At 39.6% G+C, this 18,344-nt stretch overlaps 1 protein-coding gene across 3 annotated transcripts in view; it reads left to right on the top strand.

Moving 5' to 3' along the window:
* The window catches only part of ptpn5 (protein tyrosine phosphatase non-receptor type 5), a 28,601-nt gene extending 10,257 nt beyond the window's left edge, over nt 1–18,344 (top strand). For all 3 annotated transcript variants that reach the window (XM_086074528.1, XM_086074530.1, XM_086074529.1), the window contains 12 exons: nt 4,222–4,515; nt 5,988–6,110; nt 6,469–6,564; nt 8,517–8,773; nt 10,164–10,356; nt 10,736–10,820; nt 11,805–11,884; nt 12,029–12,166; nt 12,269–12,379; nt 14,269–14,429; nt 14,554–14,667; nt 15,002–18,344. In XM_086074528.1, coding sequence (XP_085930654.1) covers nt 4,246–4,515; nt 5,988–6,110; nt 6,469–6,564; nt 8,517–8,773; nt 10,164–10,356; nt 10,736–10,820; nt 11,805–11,884; nt 12,029–12,166; nt 12,269–12,379; nt 14,269–14,429; nt 14,554–14,667; nt 15,002–15,095 — 1,722 coding nt within the window. In that variant the 5' untranslated portion in view covers nt 4,222–4,245 and the 3' untranslated portion in view covers nt 15,096–18,344. The remainder of the gene's footprint in view (nt 1–4,221; nt 4,516–5,987; nt 6,111–6,468; nt 6,565–8,516; nt 8,774–10,163; nt 10,357–10,735; nt 10,821–11,804; nt 11,885–12,028; nt 12,167–12,268; nt 12,380–14,268; nt 14,430–14,553; nt 14,668–15,001) is intronic.

Below are 18,344 nucleotides of genomic sequence, written 5' to 3' on the forward strand. Positions count from 1 at the left end.
TGAGGTACACAGTGCCGTCCACCAGGGTAAGAAGATAGCTCAGGGAAGAGGGAAGTAACTAAAAAAAAAAAAAAATTTTCAATAAAGTGAACTGACTGAGTAGGTCAAAGCTTGAAATAAGTGGCTTCATCACAGTTTGTGTGTAAAAATGTGCCTCATTGTAGCACATTGCATAGCAAAACTGAGAATCACAGATTTAAAAGTCTGAAAAGTGTCGCTGGGCTGGACGTGTGCATGTTAACGTTGCCTTAACACACTTGCCTAACCTGCGCAGTGTGCATGCGACGTAGGCGGTCGACCATCGAGGCAAGAGCGATGCTACTTACGCCGCAACCAACTATAGTTAGCAACAACCTTCACTAGCTACTAATGTGGCTACTCACATTGATTGCAGACTCTCTCCTGACTCAGTAGTCATCACATCCATGGCAGCGAGAAAGCTAGCCATCTCAACAATTGTTCTCACGAAGGGATAATGAGGAAAGACGAAGAAGCCATGCTAATTACTAAGCTAGCCTATCCGACACGTAGAGTTGCCACCGTCCCGTTTTTCCCAGAATTGTTCTCTTTTTTAACCAGCTGTACCGGGAAAATAGAAATCTCTCCCGGGCCAGAATTTGTCCCAGAAAAATGCCAAAAGCTAATTTGATTTCCTTCATTCTGTTGTCTAAAATGGCCCTTGTACGACTGTGGAGCGCTTTGTCATAGAGTGTGCCGCCGGCTCTCTCTCTCTCTCTCTCTCTCTCTCTCTCTCTCTCTCTCTCTCTCTCTCTCTCTCTCTCTCTCTCTCTCTCTCTCTCTCTCTCTCTCTCTCTCTCTCTCTCTCTCTCTCTCTCGGACATGTCTAGCGAATGTAACACCAAAATTAAACGCTTGGAGTTTCACTTTTCACAATCATCTGGCTTTACCCACATTAAAGCAGACAACATCCAACCTTGAACGACAAAATAGCAGGCAAATTAATTAGAGTTCGGTCTCCCAAGAGAAAGTCTACTTGCTAAACGGAATCGGATACGAAAATGAATTATTCTACGCTACACTGTACGGGAGGAGTGGCCTATAAGCTTAACAATAAATTAATAAGTGCTTTGGAATAATATACTCTACAAGCAGTATAAAATATATATTATCTCAGTAATACTACTGTATTTGTTTGTTTTCACAATATAGTCCTAAATTTGGACTTTTGAGGTCTGCACATTAAATGTTCTCAATTTACATTACAGTAGATCATATCGTTATTTTTAATCAATTCTACTTTGCTTCTAGACAAGAATATGCGGTTTACTGTAATCCAAAATGTGGATTTAAAAAATAATAATTATTGATTATGTAATGAAGAAAACTATTTTTTCATTCTGTTACATTGACATATGTCTATTGTAAACTTTTTCTTCGGGTCCCTAAGATTAATGTGCAAAAACATAATTTGAATTTAATATATATATACATATATATATATATATATATATGTGAGATCGAGTCCGGGCTTCGGCCTTCCTGGGTGGAGTTTGCATGTTCTCCCCGTGCTTGCGTGGGTTTTCTCCGGGTCCTCCGGTTTCCTCCCACATTCCAAAGACACTCTAAAATTGTCCATAGGTGTGATTGTGAGTGTGGATGGTTGCTTGTCTCTGTGTGCCCTGCGCGACCCTTGTGAGGACAAGCGGTTAAGAAAATGGATGGATGGATATATATATATATATATATATATATATATATATATATATGGCAACAAACAAAATAAAACTGTGGATTATGACAGGAACAAAATAACAGGAAAATATCTGCGTGCGTGCATGTGCGTGTGTGTGTGCGTGTGTGTGTGCGTGTGTGAGCGAGCGAGAGATTCTCCATTGTGGATAGATGAGTCAGGGCTAATGTGTTTACAGCTCTGTCCGTCGCCTTGGCAACAGAGTGGCTCTCATCCCTGTCAACCGTCCTGAGCATTAACATCTACCAAAAACACACACGCGCACATGCACGTGCACGCACGCACGCACGCACACACACACACACACACACACACACACACACACACACACACACACACACACACACCCCACACACACACACCCACACACAAAATAGTCCAATCTATGGTATACATCCGCTGATGAGATGCACTCCATGCCACTGAGCTACATCTGAATGGGCCTGTGGAATAAGCGCAAGTCTTTCTGTTACACACACGCACGCACGCGTGCTCTTTTCCTATCTCACTCACTCGTTCTCTCTCATTTCAAATATCACACCCATCACACACAAACTGACAAACACAATGAGGCAATGAGGAGGCCATTGAAGTGGAAATGATTGTATTATGTACTGTTTTTTGTTTTTTTTGTTTTGGAAGCTACGCAAGCTAGGCTCATTACAGGACATAGTTGGATGGTTCTAAATGCAAGTTTTGATGTATTTGTTTGTGTGTAAATATTAGTAATTGATAAAGGATGGTACCATTGCAAATTTATCATTTTTTAAAATGATTTTTTAAACTATATGCACTGGCCTGTGTAAAAGTCCTGTAACCACTTTAATTATCTGGTTTACATAAGATTTTGGTAAGGATCTCTATAAACATATGCATGCAAGAATTTCTTTCTAGTGTTGGAGTTTAAATTGCTTCATACATAACAGTCAACGCTCCTGAATCATAATGGCAACACACATGTTTGCCATCATCAATTAACCAGGAAGTCACCTGTCAATTAACTTTCTTAACTTCTATTACAGTTTTTCGCCATAGGTTTGGCACATTTCTTGAAACTGAGATGACATTTTCAAAACTGCAAGCTCATTTGGCCCAACAGACTTACATTTGGGCACAACCAATTCATTAGCAAAAGCACATATCTATCCCAAAACTGCTCACACATGCTTCACTCCGGGTTCCTTTCCCAAACAAAGAGTTGGTACTGTCACAACTGCAAAGATCCTTCTCAATTGCTTTGGTTCATCTGCACTCACTTAGTGCTTTTGCCAAAAAGTAACTTGGATGATTTTGCACACCACCATGGATCAGCTGCAAAAGCTCATATCGCTCCCAAAACAGCTTACCTATTTGTCAAAATCAAATTTCGATGTCATACAAGTAGTCAGTGCCCCCACAATGCATTGTCCCTCTGACATTCTGTGAGCACTGCAAGTCAAAATCATTAGATTTTTTTCACAACAGCTAACAAAATACAATTATATATAAAACTGAGGGGGGAAAAAAGGCAAGAGCAGTATTCAAAGTTTGCGGTTTGACATACTCACAGTCAAGGAAATTGCAGGCGTTTTTATCCACACAAAGTTACTTACACATTAGAGTGCAACAAAAGAAAGTGCAAGCCGAATTCTGTATATTTATGAAAAACTAAAAACTAAAATCATATCTTGCACACAGCGTAAATGAAGAACCTACTATTTACTCACTTTCCCTTTTACTAGCCTTTCTCTGCCATCATCCTCATACTCTTGGGCATCCACACGCTCCTCTTTGTTTGGCCAAAAGTTTTCATCCACGTCGCAGCGGATTTTTTGCCTTGCAATGCAGCGAGGAGAAAAAAAACATTGTGAATGTCTCAACCATCCTCTACACTCATCCCCTGAGATATGCTGGACACATTTTGACAATTGAACAGATGATTTTGCATATTATGACTTACACACTGAAATCCTGCTGACATGTTTTGGAGAGGATAGCCATTAGACTGAAAAACAACTAATCCAGTTCGATCAGCAAGATCTATTCATTTGTAAAATGTGCTAAATATGGGCAGATTGTGCTAACTGTAGGCTAAATGTACACAACCATTTGCACACTTCCACTGAGGCAATTGAGACATGGTCTAATACATTGGCAATTTGATGAAAGCAATGAGAAATGCCATTCAGTTGAGACCAATTGTAAGGTAGTTTAGGGATTTGTCCGTGGTATTTTGAAAATGTCATCTCAGTTTCAAAAAATATGCCAAACCTATGGAGAAAAGTTCTAATAGCTCATCTTGGTCCGAGGTCTGAGCTACACTATCAAAAATGCTGGGTCAAAAATAACCCAATTTTGGTCAAAAATTGGGCCGACCCGCTACTTGGATACATTTGACCCAACTTTCTGGGGCTTTTAATGCAAAACAACACAATTTTTTTGGTATAAAATAATAATAATAAAATAATTCTCCAATTCTCATCCTATCTGTATATGCAGCATTCATGTGTCAAATCCTTCCCAATACACAGGAGCCTTCTAACAACAGGAGGATCATGACCCGCCGCCTGAGCAGCTCCACCCGTTCCCACACCGAGGACTCCATCTTCCTCAGGCCTGATGAGGACCCCGTTTGGCTGGATGAGCCCACAAAGACAGGAAAAAGAGTTGATAGAGCCTCTAAGACTGACGAGTTGCTTGGAAGCAAAGATGGGAGAATAGGAGGACAAAGTTCACCACAAGAAGAAGTGTTTTTGCACAAAGTGTACACGTTGGTGGCTGAGTTCCACTACTGGGTCGCCCTCTTTGTCATCTCCCAAGTCACGGTATGTGAATGGATGTTAATGACTGTAAAATGAAACGTGCATGAAAAAAATTAGTTTTTACTTGGGGTGTCAAAATTAGTGCATTCATTTTGAGTTAATTTAAAGGATCTTTAAAGGTGGTTGTCACTTTTTTACTCGTGACTGCCACCTCTGGCACAAAGCGTAACTGCAACATCTGTGTCAGGCTCGTTCATGGTGCGCGTGCACGATCTTAAGTGCATGCCGCATGTCCGCTACTCGTCACCCTCCACCACTCCACCCCTTTCCCACCCCAAAGAAACTGGCGTGTGCGGGTGAGGAAGATAAAAGCTGATAGGTGCAGTCAGAGTAAAACAGTCAGGGATCTTCATACTCATCTGGGCATTGAAAGAGCATGCATGATGTAAAAAAAGCTTTAATATTACCTTTTTAAACGGCACAATGCACCTTTAAAGTTCCTTTAACGCCACTAATTTTTTTATGCGCGATTAATGACTTGGAAAGGCTGTACTGGAGGAATTCCAGTCGCAACGCAGCAGACACGTTCACGTCAAAATTTAGCTGTAATAAATGTAATAAGAATTTGCGCATACTGTGGTCAAGTTGTATTTTACAATTAATTAACAAAAGTTACTTCAAGATTAGATTAATATGAAAAGAAAAATGCACCAATGTCTTGCAAATGCAATTATGCCATCTAGTGGCAGAAAAATGACCTCAACACAAATCATCACACTCGTTTTTTACAGTACAGTACATCTGTGAATAATTTTCAACTGAATTTTATGAATTACCGGTATTATGAAAATTACTGTATCAATGACTAAAAGATGCAGCCATATTTGTATTAGTTTAAAAAAAAATCCGCTTTTATGTAAACAAGAGTATGAAAACTTAGGAAAAAAATATTTTACTGTACATTTTATTGTACATTTAGAACAGGTATAACATTTGTGATTTAAGTATAGGAGTCATGCGATTAATTACGATTAAAACATTTAATCGTCTGACTCTGCTAGTTTTTAAGTATTTTCTTAATTTCAACCAGATAGTCAAGTTCCAATAACAAGGTCAGCCATTTTAAAATACCTTTGGCCTATGTTGCTGTCAAAAGACATACACGCAATGAATGAGAGCCAAATGATCAGAATAAGCAGAAATATCTTCAATCTTGTACAGAAACTCGAATGCAAACGATGCGTTTTAGTGGCAGGATACTTTCCTTTTCTCCATACCTTTTTATTTACACACAAAACCTCCTTTTAAACACATCCCTGAGTACACAATAGCATATGCTCAAACAAGAGTGGCCTTGAAAATGCACCGCTGATTAGGACACTAGACAATTTGCATGTATTCGAATGGTTGTGTAATTGGCCATGCTTCTTTTCTTGGCTCCGCGCTATTCACCTGAAAACAGCCTTGGTGCTGCACACATGTGAATGAAGGGCGGCAGCACAATGACAGCCTGCCTTCCCTCTCTGTCCTTTCAGGGGTACTGGATGTTCTTTGTGGTGGAAGGAAACGGGCCGTTTGCCTCTATCTATAAAGCCCTCCAGGTCATCGACTTCTATCTCGGGTTTGTTTTACCCTGCCACCCAATATTTGGAATGGACGTAAGTTTGAAAAATGACACCAATTTATTGTTTTTCTTGTATACACCGCCAAGCTGAGTGTAAATAAACAGACCGTTAATTTGTTAGGCTGTAATTGTTGTGACATTTTATTACTCGCTTCAGTACGCCACATTTCAATTTAAGACAAGGCAATCAATATGTGACTTATTACAGACTTCCAGCAGTACCTGAGCTGAGTTGATAAAAAATATTGCATGTGGCCTACCAACAATAGGAAATACAAATCTGCTGTCAGCAATCAGTTTTATCAACAAAGATAGTCTCTTGCCTACTAATCCAGAATTCAATATGTGATACGACCCGCGTTTAATCCCTTGTCTCTCTCTGCTCTTGTCAGTCCATAGCGCTGATGAGGGATGTGGTCAACACCACGCAGCAAACGTGGATCATCTACGTCACTGCAGGCACTGGAGTAACCATCTGTGTTGTTATGGTATGCACAAATGGTATCACACACTCGTATGTCAAATTCCACATTGTGGTCTTTCTTTCATCAACGGCTGATTGTTTTGGGTAACTTTACTTACTTGCAATATTATTGTGATTACTGTGTGCATGTGTTGTGCATTTTAAGTGTGTTTTGATAAAAAGGATAAACATATCATTGCAATATTATTTTTTGTGTGAACTAGAACTATAATAATACTCCAAAATCAAGATCTCGTTAGTAGCTCGATTTTTCACCCACAGTTTGATATGTAACTCGATTTTTGGGAGGAGGGGGCAAAATTGATGTTTTTGAGTTAACAGACGTCCCTCTGTGCTGTGAGTGAACCAATCATTAAAGCTGCTCTATGTTTTTTTTTTTTATAAAAAGGAAAAAGAAAAAAAAAGCTGCTCTATGTAACAATTTGCTGTAAAATATCTTTACAATAGCTTTTATATTTGCCCATTTATGACATTGCCCATGAAACATCTTCTAATTGGCAGATTAACACCTTAGCTGTTCACACTGGCTACTCCTGCAAGCCTCTGGCCAATAGTTTTCAGGCTGGATTCGGGTTCGAACTTCCCACCCTCTGTCTGTGGATGTGATGTCATGTTTCATTGTGTACATGAAGACGGGAGTGTGCAGCTTCATTTTTCGGCCACAGGCGGCAGTAGAGATTTGAAATTCCATTTTCTGTGTTCAACAGCAACAAAAAAACGTAAAAACTAAGAAGTGTTTCTCTTTTCACTATTATTTTTTTTTAAATTAAACTCTGCTGTGGATATGAAATTTAAGAGATAAACTTGTCTGTGCAATTAACACATGCACGCACGCGCACACACACACACACACCTAAACCTCACCATGGAGAGTAACTTTAGTCAACAAACTTGCTGTCTGTGTTATAATGAGCAAATATGTAAACGCACTGATGCAACATACTTCTGGTCTTTGTTGAAAACCAGAAAATAAATGTAAAAATAAGGGAAAATGAAAAGAAAAAAACTATTATTCTCTTATAAAATGCTATTAAAAATCAGCGAAGCTACACTTCTTTGTGGAGATCAGAAAAAATTGTCGTTTTCTTCCGTGCTCTACTTAAGTTGATTTTGTTGTGGTGTGGTGGAAGGTGCGTTATCATGTTTGAAGTGTTACCAGTGACTTGGAAATGTTTTTTTGAAAACTTTGCAGCAAAAACTGCAGTCTGGGTCTTGTTGAATGTGTGATTTTCATCTCTTTTTTCCACCGGGTGGCCACAAAGCTCCCGTACCGTTGCTTGAAATGAGTTTGAAGCGTCTAAAATTTCAGGGTTATTAGTTGTACTAGCCAGGCACGTTTGCTCCTCTGCTCTGAACTAGCATTAGCAGTAACCATAGTTTTTGCTCACTCTGGTGGTCACATGACATTCCTTTTCTTCTTCTTCTTTTTTTCTAGAGCTCAGTATTGCTCATTCGGTAATTTTACCGATTTGACATGTCATCATCATTGCTCTCTTTTTTATTATTATTATTATTTTTATTTTATTTTTTTATTGTGTATGTGGGTGAGTATGTGCATGTGCGTGTGTATGTGTGTACGTGTGCATGTGTGCGTGCGTGTGTACTCATTAGTTCACCTAAAAAAATTAAATTAAAAATCCCATACCGTTCACCTAAACCGAATACTTCAGAATCCAGCTAGAGTTATGAAGTTGTCAGGAGACCCGAGGAAGGATCACATGACATTCTATTGTTTTAAAGGCAACACAGGTTTGTGTCTTTGTGCTGCAATTTCAGTTTCCACACAACCATTAAATCAAAACGTTCGCATGCATATTAGTTCCACCCTGAACAATGTATAACTGTGTCTGTCTATTGTGAATTCCAAAGGCACTCCTGTTTTTCCTTTTCTTGTTATGGTACACTTGACCGACTCGTGGCTACATATCACATTCTCCTCCAATCATCTATCTTCAGGTTATCCACATGGTGTGTAGGTGGCGTTACGGAACCGGCTTGTGGTCGTCAGGAAGCACTTCGAGGGACATTGGAGATAGACGTCAGTCTGTGAGCCGCCAGCCCTCCTTCACCCTGTCAGAGTGGACAGACGCGCAAGAGGACCTGATGGATCTGGATGCCGTGCCTCAGACTCCCGTCTTTGAAATGGGAACTGACAACAAGCCGGAGGGAGATGCAGCAACACTCACAGTCACACCAGTGGGACTTCAGGAGAGGTTTGTTACCATCCCCAAGGAGGTTTTTTTTTTTTCATCAACGTAGCTTGTGTATTGTTGTCCTTTTAATTATTGCTGGGGGGTTTTATTTTTTGGTTTATATCAGCAGTACCATGCAAACAAAATAAAAATAAATTGGAGTTTGTTAGTTAGCAGGCTGCATTGTGGTTCATTGCGGATGGCAAACAGACGGGCAGTACCGTTATGATTCAACTGGTAGAGCCCCATTGATCCCAGTAACTCAAATGGCGAATTTACATTTCTGTGTCCACACCTTAATCGAGATCCTCACCGACATTTACCGTAAAATCCCGTGTTTAATGCGCTCCCCTGAAATCATCCTTAAAAAGTCGTGAGCCTCGATTTGCTGGCATCCTCTAATTTTCTGTTTCCAAGTGCTAAAGATATTTTATTGATTTGAGTAATTCTGGGCTGCTGAATCTGAAAATGACATCCATTTCTTTGAACTGACTCTATAGTTTTAGGGAGATTGATATTTTTGACAATTAATTGATAATTCATTTGGGGATATCAAAAAGGCTTGTTTTTGACTAGTTTTGCTGACGGTCTATACACATGAACAATTTCTGGAAAGGCAGTACTTAATTATAAATTTGTAACATTAGACATCGCTGGCAAATGTACGCATGTCAAAGTGCACTTGTATACATGACCAAGTTTACACATTTTTCTTTTATTGAAATACATTAACCTATTATTGTATCAATAATGAAATAAGTCAAAACGTAGAACAAATAAGGGGTAGGACTAGATAAGTTTTCCCTTTTGAACATGTAAACTGTGACTAATGATGCTTGTGTAAGTTTTTTTTTCTTTTTTTAAATCTTTATCTTGATTTTTTTTCCTGCTACTTGTTTATATGTTTATATGTTCAATAAACAAATCAAATAAAAAATACATTGCATATCATGTTGGAAAGTAAGTTTGCCGTTTTCTATAACATTTAGGCACCATTAAACGTCTATAAAATTGTATTATTATTATTATTATTTATGATTCTGTATATAGAACAGTGGGACGATTTTGGACCATTTTATATGGAAGAAAATATATTTTATTCACTGTTTTTTATGGTAATGGCTCCATGTTAAGTTGTTCACCCCTCTCAACAATTGGTCATTGAAGGTTTTGCATTTTTTTAACGTAATCATTTTTAAAATCCTGTTTACAATATGGACTAACTTAAAACTGTATCTCTGTCAAATCGTATCTGATTTAACAGTGAATTGGAGCCATTAAAGCCAAGCTTGCAGTCGTTCTGAATGATTAATTAGGTGACTTAAAGTTAAAGCCTTGGCGCTCTTTCGATGAAATGCACACGGTTCAAAAATGGTGACACATGCATGTATGCATTACATTTCTCATACAGGAGAGGCTCCAACGTTTCCCTGACCTTGGACATGTGTACACCAGGCTGCACGGAGCCTTACGGATACGGAGCCCAGCTTTCCCCTCGGGACCAGTCAGCCCAGGAGTACCTCCGGCAGGGAACACACACCCTCACCCCTGCCATGCTACACACACGGGCCATGGATGACCAGAGCCTGCAGGCTGAGTTCTATGTGAGTGCAACAAGAGCAGGCCACCCACCTACACACTCATCAGACATACACAAATAATCAAGGACTTACCCGCTCATGGTGTACACCCAATGGAGCGCTGTACACCCGTAAGCTTTGCCTCTGTTTGTTAGTGGGCGAAAGAACGTTAGATAGTGCTGGCTTAATTTACATACAAACTCACAGATGATGCTACTGTCTGCGGGGGAAATTGGGGCTATGTTGAAAATTGAAAACAACTCACATAACACTCAGTCATGTCTAGTTGCTAGTCTCAAAAACGGAATCTTTACCACTTGATTATCTTATAGAAAGAATTTCACCTCCCACATAACAGTGGATAATTGTTACTGTGCAATGTTTGTTGCTTGTTCATTTGTAGGAAACTCCCATGAATTTTGTGGACCCTAAGGAATACAACTACCCAGGGCTTGTGAGAAAGAATCGCTACAAAACCATCTTACCAAGTGAGTCTGGCTATTTTCAACAAAAATATAGGGATGGTACTGATATTGAGCCATACCAGGTCTCAATATTTCAAGGTATCGAGCGTGGGGCAGTGACCGACGCCAATATCGGCTGCCCTCTTGTGGGTGTTTAACGATCAGGAATTAGACACACGCACTAATGATATGAGGATGACATAAACTGCAAAATGAACCCCAGTCACGAGTTTAGCCGTGTATATCGTGTATGGTGTTTAAATAGTGAATTGGTGGAGATGTGTAACCCACTTACATTATGGTGCGGCGGCAGCTAGCAAGAAGCTCAGCGTAGCATGCCGCAGGATTCTCAGATCAAACTTTTTCTTTGTTCAAGAGAAATCGGACATCAACACGACACAACGGCATCTCTCTCTCTCTTTCTCTAATAATCCCCATTCTTAATAAAGGAATCTGACTCCATTATTTTTTTTTCCTGTACTGTAACAGGATACAGTTACATTTTTGTGGTATTCTTTATACATAACAGCGGTACATGTATTCCGTTACTCCCCAGGCCTGATAATAAGTACTCGTGGTATTATACTTGATATCAAGACTTGAGTACTCATATTGGTATCAATCTGAAAAAAATGGCATTGAACATTGATCCCTAATATTTAGAAGAAATGATAATCATGTTTACAATAACAATTCACATACAAATGCAGTCCAATAAAATAAAAAAAAGTGGTCTGAGAGATGATGTCTTTACAAAGATAAAAATGCTCAATTTGGATTGACGCTGTCAGAGAGCTCTTTATTATTGTGGCGGTTGTTTACATGTGTGGAGGACAGCACTGAATTATATTGAGTGATGATTTGGAGGCGCCCTTGAAAAGAACAGAAACAATAATTAACACATTGTTAAATACTCATCACATTGCGCAGTCAATCAGAAAAGAGGCAGATGGAGAAGTAAAATATGTCTTTTCATTTCCCTTTGTTGTTCATACTTTTTACCTCCAGACACACACAGCCGAGTGATCTTAAAATCACAAGATGAAGATGATTTCCTCACCACTTACATCAACGGCAATTATCTCAAAGTGAGTCAGATGTGCTTGTCAGCAAAACATTGATTAATGTTTGTCTGTGCTTGTTTTCACCTCATTTTGGGGGAAATGTGTCCACAGTTAAATATCACATAAAAAAAAAGAAAAAGAAAAAAAGATTGAATACATTTTCTCCAGGGTTACGGGGGTGAAGAGCGTGCGTACATCGCCACGCAGGGTCCAACGGTAAACACCGTGGGGGACTTCTGGAGGATGGTGTGGCAGGAGAGGACCCCCATCATTGTAATGATCACGAACTTGGAGGAGAAAAATGAGGTTTGGTGTCGGTGATGATAATATTGTATGACGTGTGCGTGATCTGTCTCCGCACCTGTCATGTTGTTCATTTTGTGTGTTTTTGTCCATGAATTCTTCCAGAAATGTGCCGAGTACTGGCCTGAGGACACTGTGACCCATGAGGGGATTGAAATCACTGTTGTTACGGTAACGCAGGAGGACGACTACAGTCTGCGGGTGTTTACTTTGAAGGTGAGACACACAAAGGTAAAAACACGACAAAAAAAAGAAACAGGTCTGCTTCATAGTCGACGGTTCAGTGTTCAAATATCAGATCATTGTGCCGTTTTCCTGCTTGCTTCCATATTCCAAAACATGGTGCAGCTCAATAAATGTATTTTAAGGGCTGTCGTTTAATTCAAAAAGTGTAACTCACTCATTATACAGGTTTACTAGTCACAGTACTTTTCAGAAGGCAAATTCCTCATTTCTATATGAAGAAACATAATAATGCTAACTGTTTCATATTTAATATAATTAATGTAATGTAATAGGGAATGGAATGAGATGTTGAATTTAGTGGTTTTGTTAGCTGGTAGCTATAATCATCCAAATTAGACGTTACTGTCCTGTGTGTGTTGGATATAAATAATACTGTATATAATAATTGACCCTTTAAGCCCTCAGAAATTTTTTAGACTTTTGCACTAAAATTACATACCCGAAATATAAAGAGGATATCTCTGCAACCACAAGGTCTATTTGAATAATTCTTGTGTCATAATAAAGCGAACACTTGTGAGATTTGTTCAGATGTGTAAATATCAGGATATATGTTACTGATTAAAAGTAAATGAGGATGGCACACAGCACAAACAACAACAACACAAAACCACTTTTGCATAAAGTAACACAGTGGGAGAGCCGAGTTATTTCACTGTGTGGCACAATACCGATTTCTATATTTGATCATTTAATTAGTTGCCGTTTGAGCTGTGTTTGGGGCATGTCAAAATGGCTCATATATTCTTGTAGCCCTGTAGTTGAATTTGATGTGTGACATCATTATATTCTTTCATGATTAGTGTATTGTTTTGGTTTGTATCTCTGTGTCTTCTATATAGATGACTCGAACTTTGATATCTAAAGTGCTATAAAACAGGAACAAATAGTTACATTGCAATCATATATACACAGAGGTGGAAAATTCAAGTCCAGAAAGTAAAATCCCGGCCACAGATTGGCTTTCCGCACAGGTACTTTTACTTAACCGGCAGGTAACAAGATCGTTTACTTGCCTGCATGTTTACCTGCCGGTTGAGTAAAAAAAACGTGTTGGTAAAGCCAATCTGCGGCAGGGATTTTGCTTTCTGGACCTGAATTGTCCAACTCTGCATATACTGTAGAAAAACGTCTGACCTCCTAACATGTTCATGGCACATACTACCTTTTTAGTTTATATGAAATTTGTAGTGCCTGGACTCGTACTCTAATTCCGCTTTGCATATTCGCTTACCAAATAATTACTGAATTTTAAATCAGTTTGAATGGGTTACTAATTGTATTTTTAAAAACCCATCATAATCTAAAAAGACGAAAAATCCAATTTTATCATACCGGTAAATGGAGTGCGCTTTATCTATACCGCGTGTTGTCCAAAGTGCTTTACCAAGCCACAAAACTTAACAGAGTGGAGTGTAGCTAACACAGCCGCCCTTTTTATTTAAAGTAATTTACTTTAACCTTCGGGATCCCTCGCCATACCATGTAACCTTCTTTTGGTAAAGTTTAAAATCCATCCGTGTCATCCATCCATGTCGTGTCTGACGTATTAACTAACCCACGGATGTTCGTCTCCCTGGTCCAGTGTCCAAGTTTGTTAACTCCCTTCATTATTGGACTCGTGGTACAGGGGGAGCCAGTGGGAGGAAATTATTGGACTTTCCTGTCTGGCTCTGCACTCATTATTGTCACACAGCGCTCACACATCGGATGCGCTGTGAACATGTTGAACAACAGTCTGATCAGAACATTTTCACTGTGTTCCTGCCTCAGGGACACAATTAAATATGACCCATCTGTTAATCCGTCACTGTGTGTGTCTATTTGCATGTGTGTGCATGGTTGTGTGTACGCGCCAGTGTGGAGATGAGGAGCGGAGTTTGCGGCAGTACTGGTACACCTCATGGCCTGACCAGAAGACTCCAGACAAAGCGCCACCTCTTTTGGAACTGGTACAGGAAGTGGAAAGAGCCAGAGAGGAGGCCCCGCCCACTAGCGGCCCTATAATTGTGCACTGCAGGTATCTATTTAAAATGTGTTCATCTTTATGTACTATTGTACCCTAATTGTGCTGCTTTAATAAATCATAAAATAGCTGCAATATTTACTTCACCAGTCTCTTCCTCTTGTCATTGTATCTTCAGTGCTGGAATCGGTCGGACTGGCTGCTTCATTGCCACTTCCATCCTGTGCAAGCAACTCAGGATGGAGGGTGTGGTTGACATCCTGGGAAGCACATGCCAACTGCGTCTGGACAGGTTATATATTCTCCTCCTTTATCTACAGTATGTCACGCAAGTGTGGATGGAGATAACCAAATTCTCCTAAATTAGGGGTCTCAAACTTCCTTTCATCAAGGGCCATGCTATAATTATGGTTGCCCTATGGTGGGGCGGTTATAGCAGTGAAACGCCAGGGCTGTGGTGGCACGGCAACGGTCATGGTTCAGTTCATACATTTTACTGTCATGGTTCAGTTCACCTCAACAGTAAATGCAAAACAACACGCTTATGTTCCATGGAAACAAGAACAGATGTGGTGACATTTAAAATGAAACGGTATGTAACTCATTGTACAATGTGTGTTTGTCAGGGGCGGGATGATCCAGACATGTGAGCAGTACCAGTTTGTGCATCACGTCCTGAGTCTGTATGAAAAGCAGCTGCCTCACGCCTCCGAAGAGTAGTGCTCGCACTAAGGCCACGCCCACACCGAGACACACCACTGTACACTCTACCGCTTCTGGCGGTATGCACCACTGTACCAAGCATCATGTCATGTGTCACCCTTTAAAAAAAAGAAAAAAAAAGGTCACATCATTATCTTTATCCATGACAGACTTGCTCAGGCAGGATTCTTGAATAGAAACCTGTACTTATTCACACTTCCCTAATAATATAGCAAGCATGTAAATTGCTACATAATAATCCTACCACCCCAAAATGTTCTCATTTGCCATACTGAGGTTATCACATTTATTTGCATGACGGACTCATGAGCAAGCATCAGTTTCGACCTGGACTGATGTGTGCATTGAGGGTTAAAATGCCAGGAATTTTCATAGATGGAAACTTTACAGGGGCTTAATTTGAATTAATAGGAATTAGTAAGTACCTACCAGAATAAATGAGAATTCATTGGATTTTTTTTTTCATTACTTTACCTGCATTTGTCTCAGTTTGCTGCCAGTTGCTGGTCAATTCTTCCAAAGTTTTTATGAAGATAAAAGAGCCCTACAACACCACAGCATGACATTCACGTTAAAGGGGAAGTCAACCCAAAACATTTCTTAAAGGATATTGCCACCTCTGGCCCAAAGCGTAACTGCAGCATCTGTATCAAGCTCGTTCATGGTGCTGCGTGCGAGTATGTGCACGATCTTAATTTCACGCCACATGACGTCACCCTACTGTAGAGGTCCAGATCCGCACACTCTACAATAAAGGGAAGATGAAAGCTGATAGGTGCAGTCAGAGTAAAACAGTCAGTGCTCTTCATGCTTATCTGGGCATTGGTGGAGCATGCATGATGGAGAAAAAGCTTTAATATTACCTTTTTAAACGGCGCAATGCACCTTTAACGTTAATATGTTCTATGCAGCCCCACTAGTCTAAATACGGTATCCTGGTTAATATTGTTAATATTGCTTTAGCGGAATATGAGTTCAGCAACAGCAAAATCCTGCAGTTTTTATCATTAACAGAAGGCAGCCATTTTGCCACTTGCTGTCGAGTGAAAATGACATCACAGTTGCTCAAGTAACAACCAATCACAGCTCAGCTTTAGACAGGTAAGCTGTGATTGGTTGTTGTCTAAGCCCTGAGCAACTGTGATGTCATCTTATGCTGCATTCGAGTATGGTCGGATATATCCGAGTTGTTTTTTCCCAGTTCCGACCAGAAAGCGTTTGAGGCGAAAGTAAACAACCAAAATGGCGGATAGTGATAAATTGTTTTTCATTTTGGTCCTCAAAACTCATTTTGACCTCCAGCAAACGTACCTCCTCGCAACTTTGCTTCTTATTTCATGAGCATTCCATACAGTTGAGTTGTTCACCGTATAATTTAATGCCGGGAAATAGCGGCATACTGTCACGTACGTTGTGGTACGTGAAGTTATGTCAAATATTTATGAATGAAGAAAGCTATCTAGTTTTATACTCGAGTAAATCGTAGCGTGACGTGACTGGCGTCACTTGTAATCCGTCGGCGAAGTCGGGGTCCTTTTTTCCCCCCGACCTCGCAAGAGGAATTCCCCAGTTCAAGGGGGCGTTCCCGTGCACACTTCCTGGTTTGAACTCGAAAAAGTCCGACTTCCGACCATCGAAAGCATTTGAGATGGATAAAAATGGCTAGCTTTTGCTTCATAACTCATATTCCGCAAATGTAAAATGAATCAGAAAGTCATGTTTAGACTATTGAGGTCACATGTAACATATTATTGTCAATAAAAGCTTAAGGTTGACTTCCCCTTTAAATATGGGCTGGTAAACTTTTTCCATCACATGATTATGATTTTAAAGAGGCACGCACACATAGAGACACAAGGCCTATTTCTGCGTGTGATGCATTCAGGAGCCACCTCATCTTCAGGTTGCATGGTGCTAAGTGTTCCTTCAAGGCATGTGCAATGTAATGGAACAAAGGAATGTAAAACAGTTAGGTTATTATTGAACTCATTAGGATTTTTGTGCAACCTACAGTACACTCGATCTACCACGCTGCCTGTGCAATTCTCATGGTTCATGATGTTTACGGTGAACACCACGCGTGTTAAGGCCACAGCGACAAAATATCAGACTTCACAGAGCCAGCGAGTTTGAGAGGGACCTGCGATTAGAACCAATTGCTATGTTCAAAAACATCTCACTCGCTTGGAAATGTCTCATTTCTATTGTACTCCTCAGAGCCACTTAATCTGTGATGCCTCTGCTCGCAATCTCAATCGTAGCTTAAACACATGCATAAAGCAAGACGCCCATGATTGTTGTATAGACAGGTCAAGCCTAATCTGTATGAAGCACAATAGAACAACTAAGGTTGTCTCTCTTATGTTCAGCTGTAAAGCTTTTTCCCCCTGTATTGTTTAATGGATTGCATGTGCTGTATGGGACTACATCCGTAGGTCCACAATCAAAGCGACGTGATTGGTTGTCCTGCTTTTTGTTGTGTAAAATGGCGTTAAAAGCCTACTTACTATATTGCTTGCTCTCAGCCAATGCTTTTGATACAGTTTGCTTTTTGTGAAACCAACCAGAGATATTTTTAGAACATTTTGATACAATCCTTTTGTGTAGATGCCTTGTGTACATTTCCATCTCCATTATGATGTACATACATAGGTCATACTGTGAATTCTGAAAAACATCCATTTTTATTGCAAGATCGAAGGCAGAACAAAATGTGATAAGCTAACCTACAGTACACAAAAATGAAATTATGTTCAGTCTTAAGTAGTATTATGTTATGCGTTATAGCTTTGCTTTAATATGCTTTGCTATGTGTATGTTTTTATTGTTTTCTCAGAAAATTTTACCTCAGACTGAGTAACACAGTCTCCACTGCAGTCCATCTTTGACTCTCAAACACATCGAAATTAATTGCTATGTGCAAGGCAGCTAAAAGAGTTCAGACATACGTATTTTTCCGTAAAAAATATACATTTATGTTGTTGAGACAATAGAAGTGTAGATTTCAGCATAAAAAAAGTGTCTGTTATTTTAAATACTGCTCTGATTATGTTCATTGAAATTCATACAAAAAATGTTTTGCTTGTTTACAATGCTTACATGATCTCATTGTGAGAATAAAGGAAGAAATAATAAATAATAGCAAAATAGTAAAAATACAGTAAACCAGCAATCAGTATTCCTTTCCTCTGCAACAGTATTGCTTTAAGTTGTGAGTTTTTGCAAATAAAAGCCGATTTTCATCAG

This window comes from Leptonotus elevatus, chromosome 4 (genome assembly GCF_054856555.1).
Source record: "Leptonotus elevatus isolate MCC_2025b chromosome 4, RoL_Lele_1.0, whole genome shotgun sequence".
Taxonomy (NCBI): Eukaryota; Metazoa; Chordata; class Actinopteri; order Syngnathiformes; family Syngnathidae; genus Leptonotus; species Leptonotus elevatus.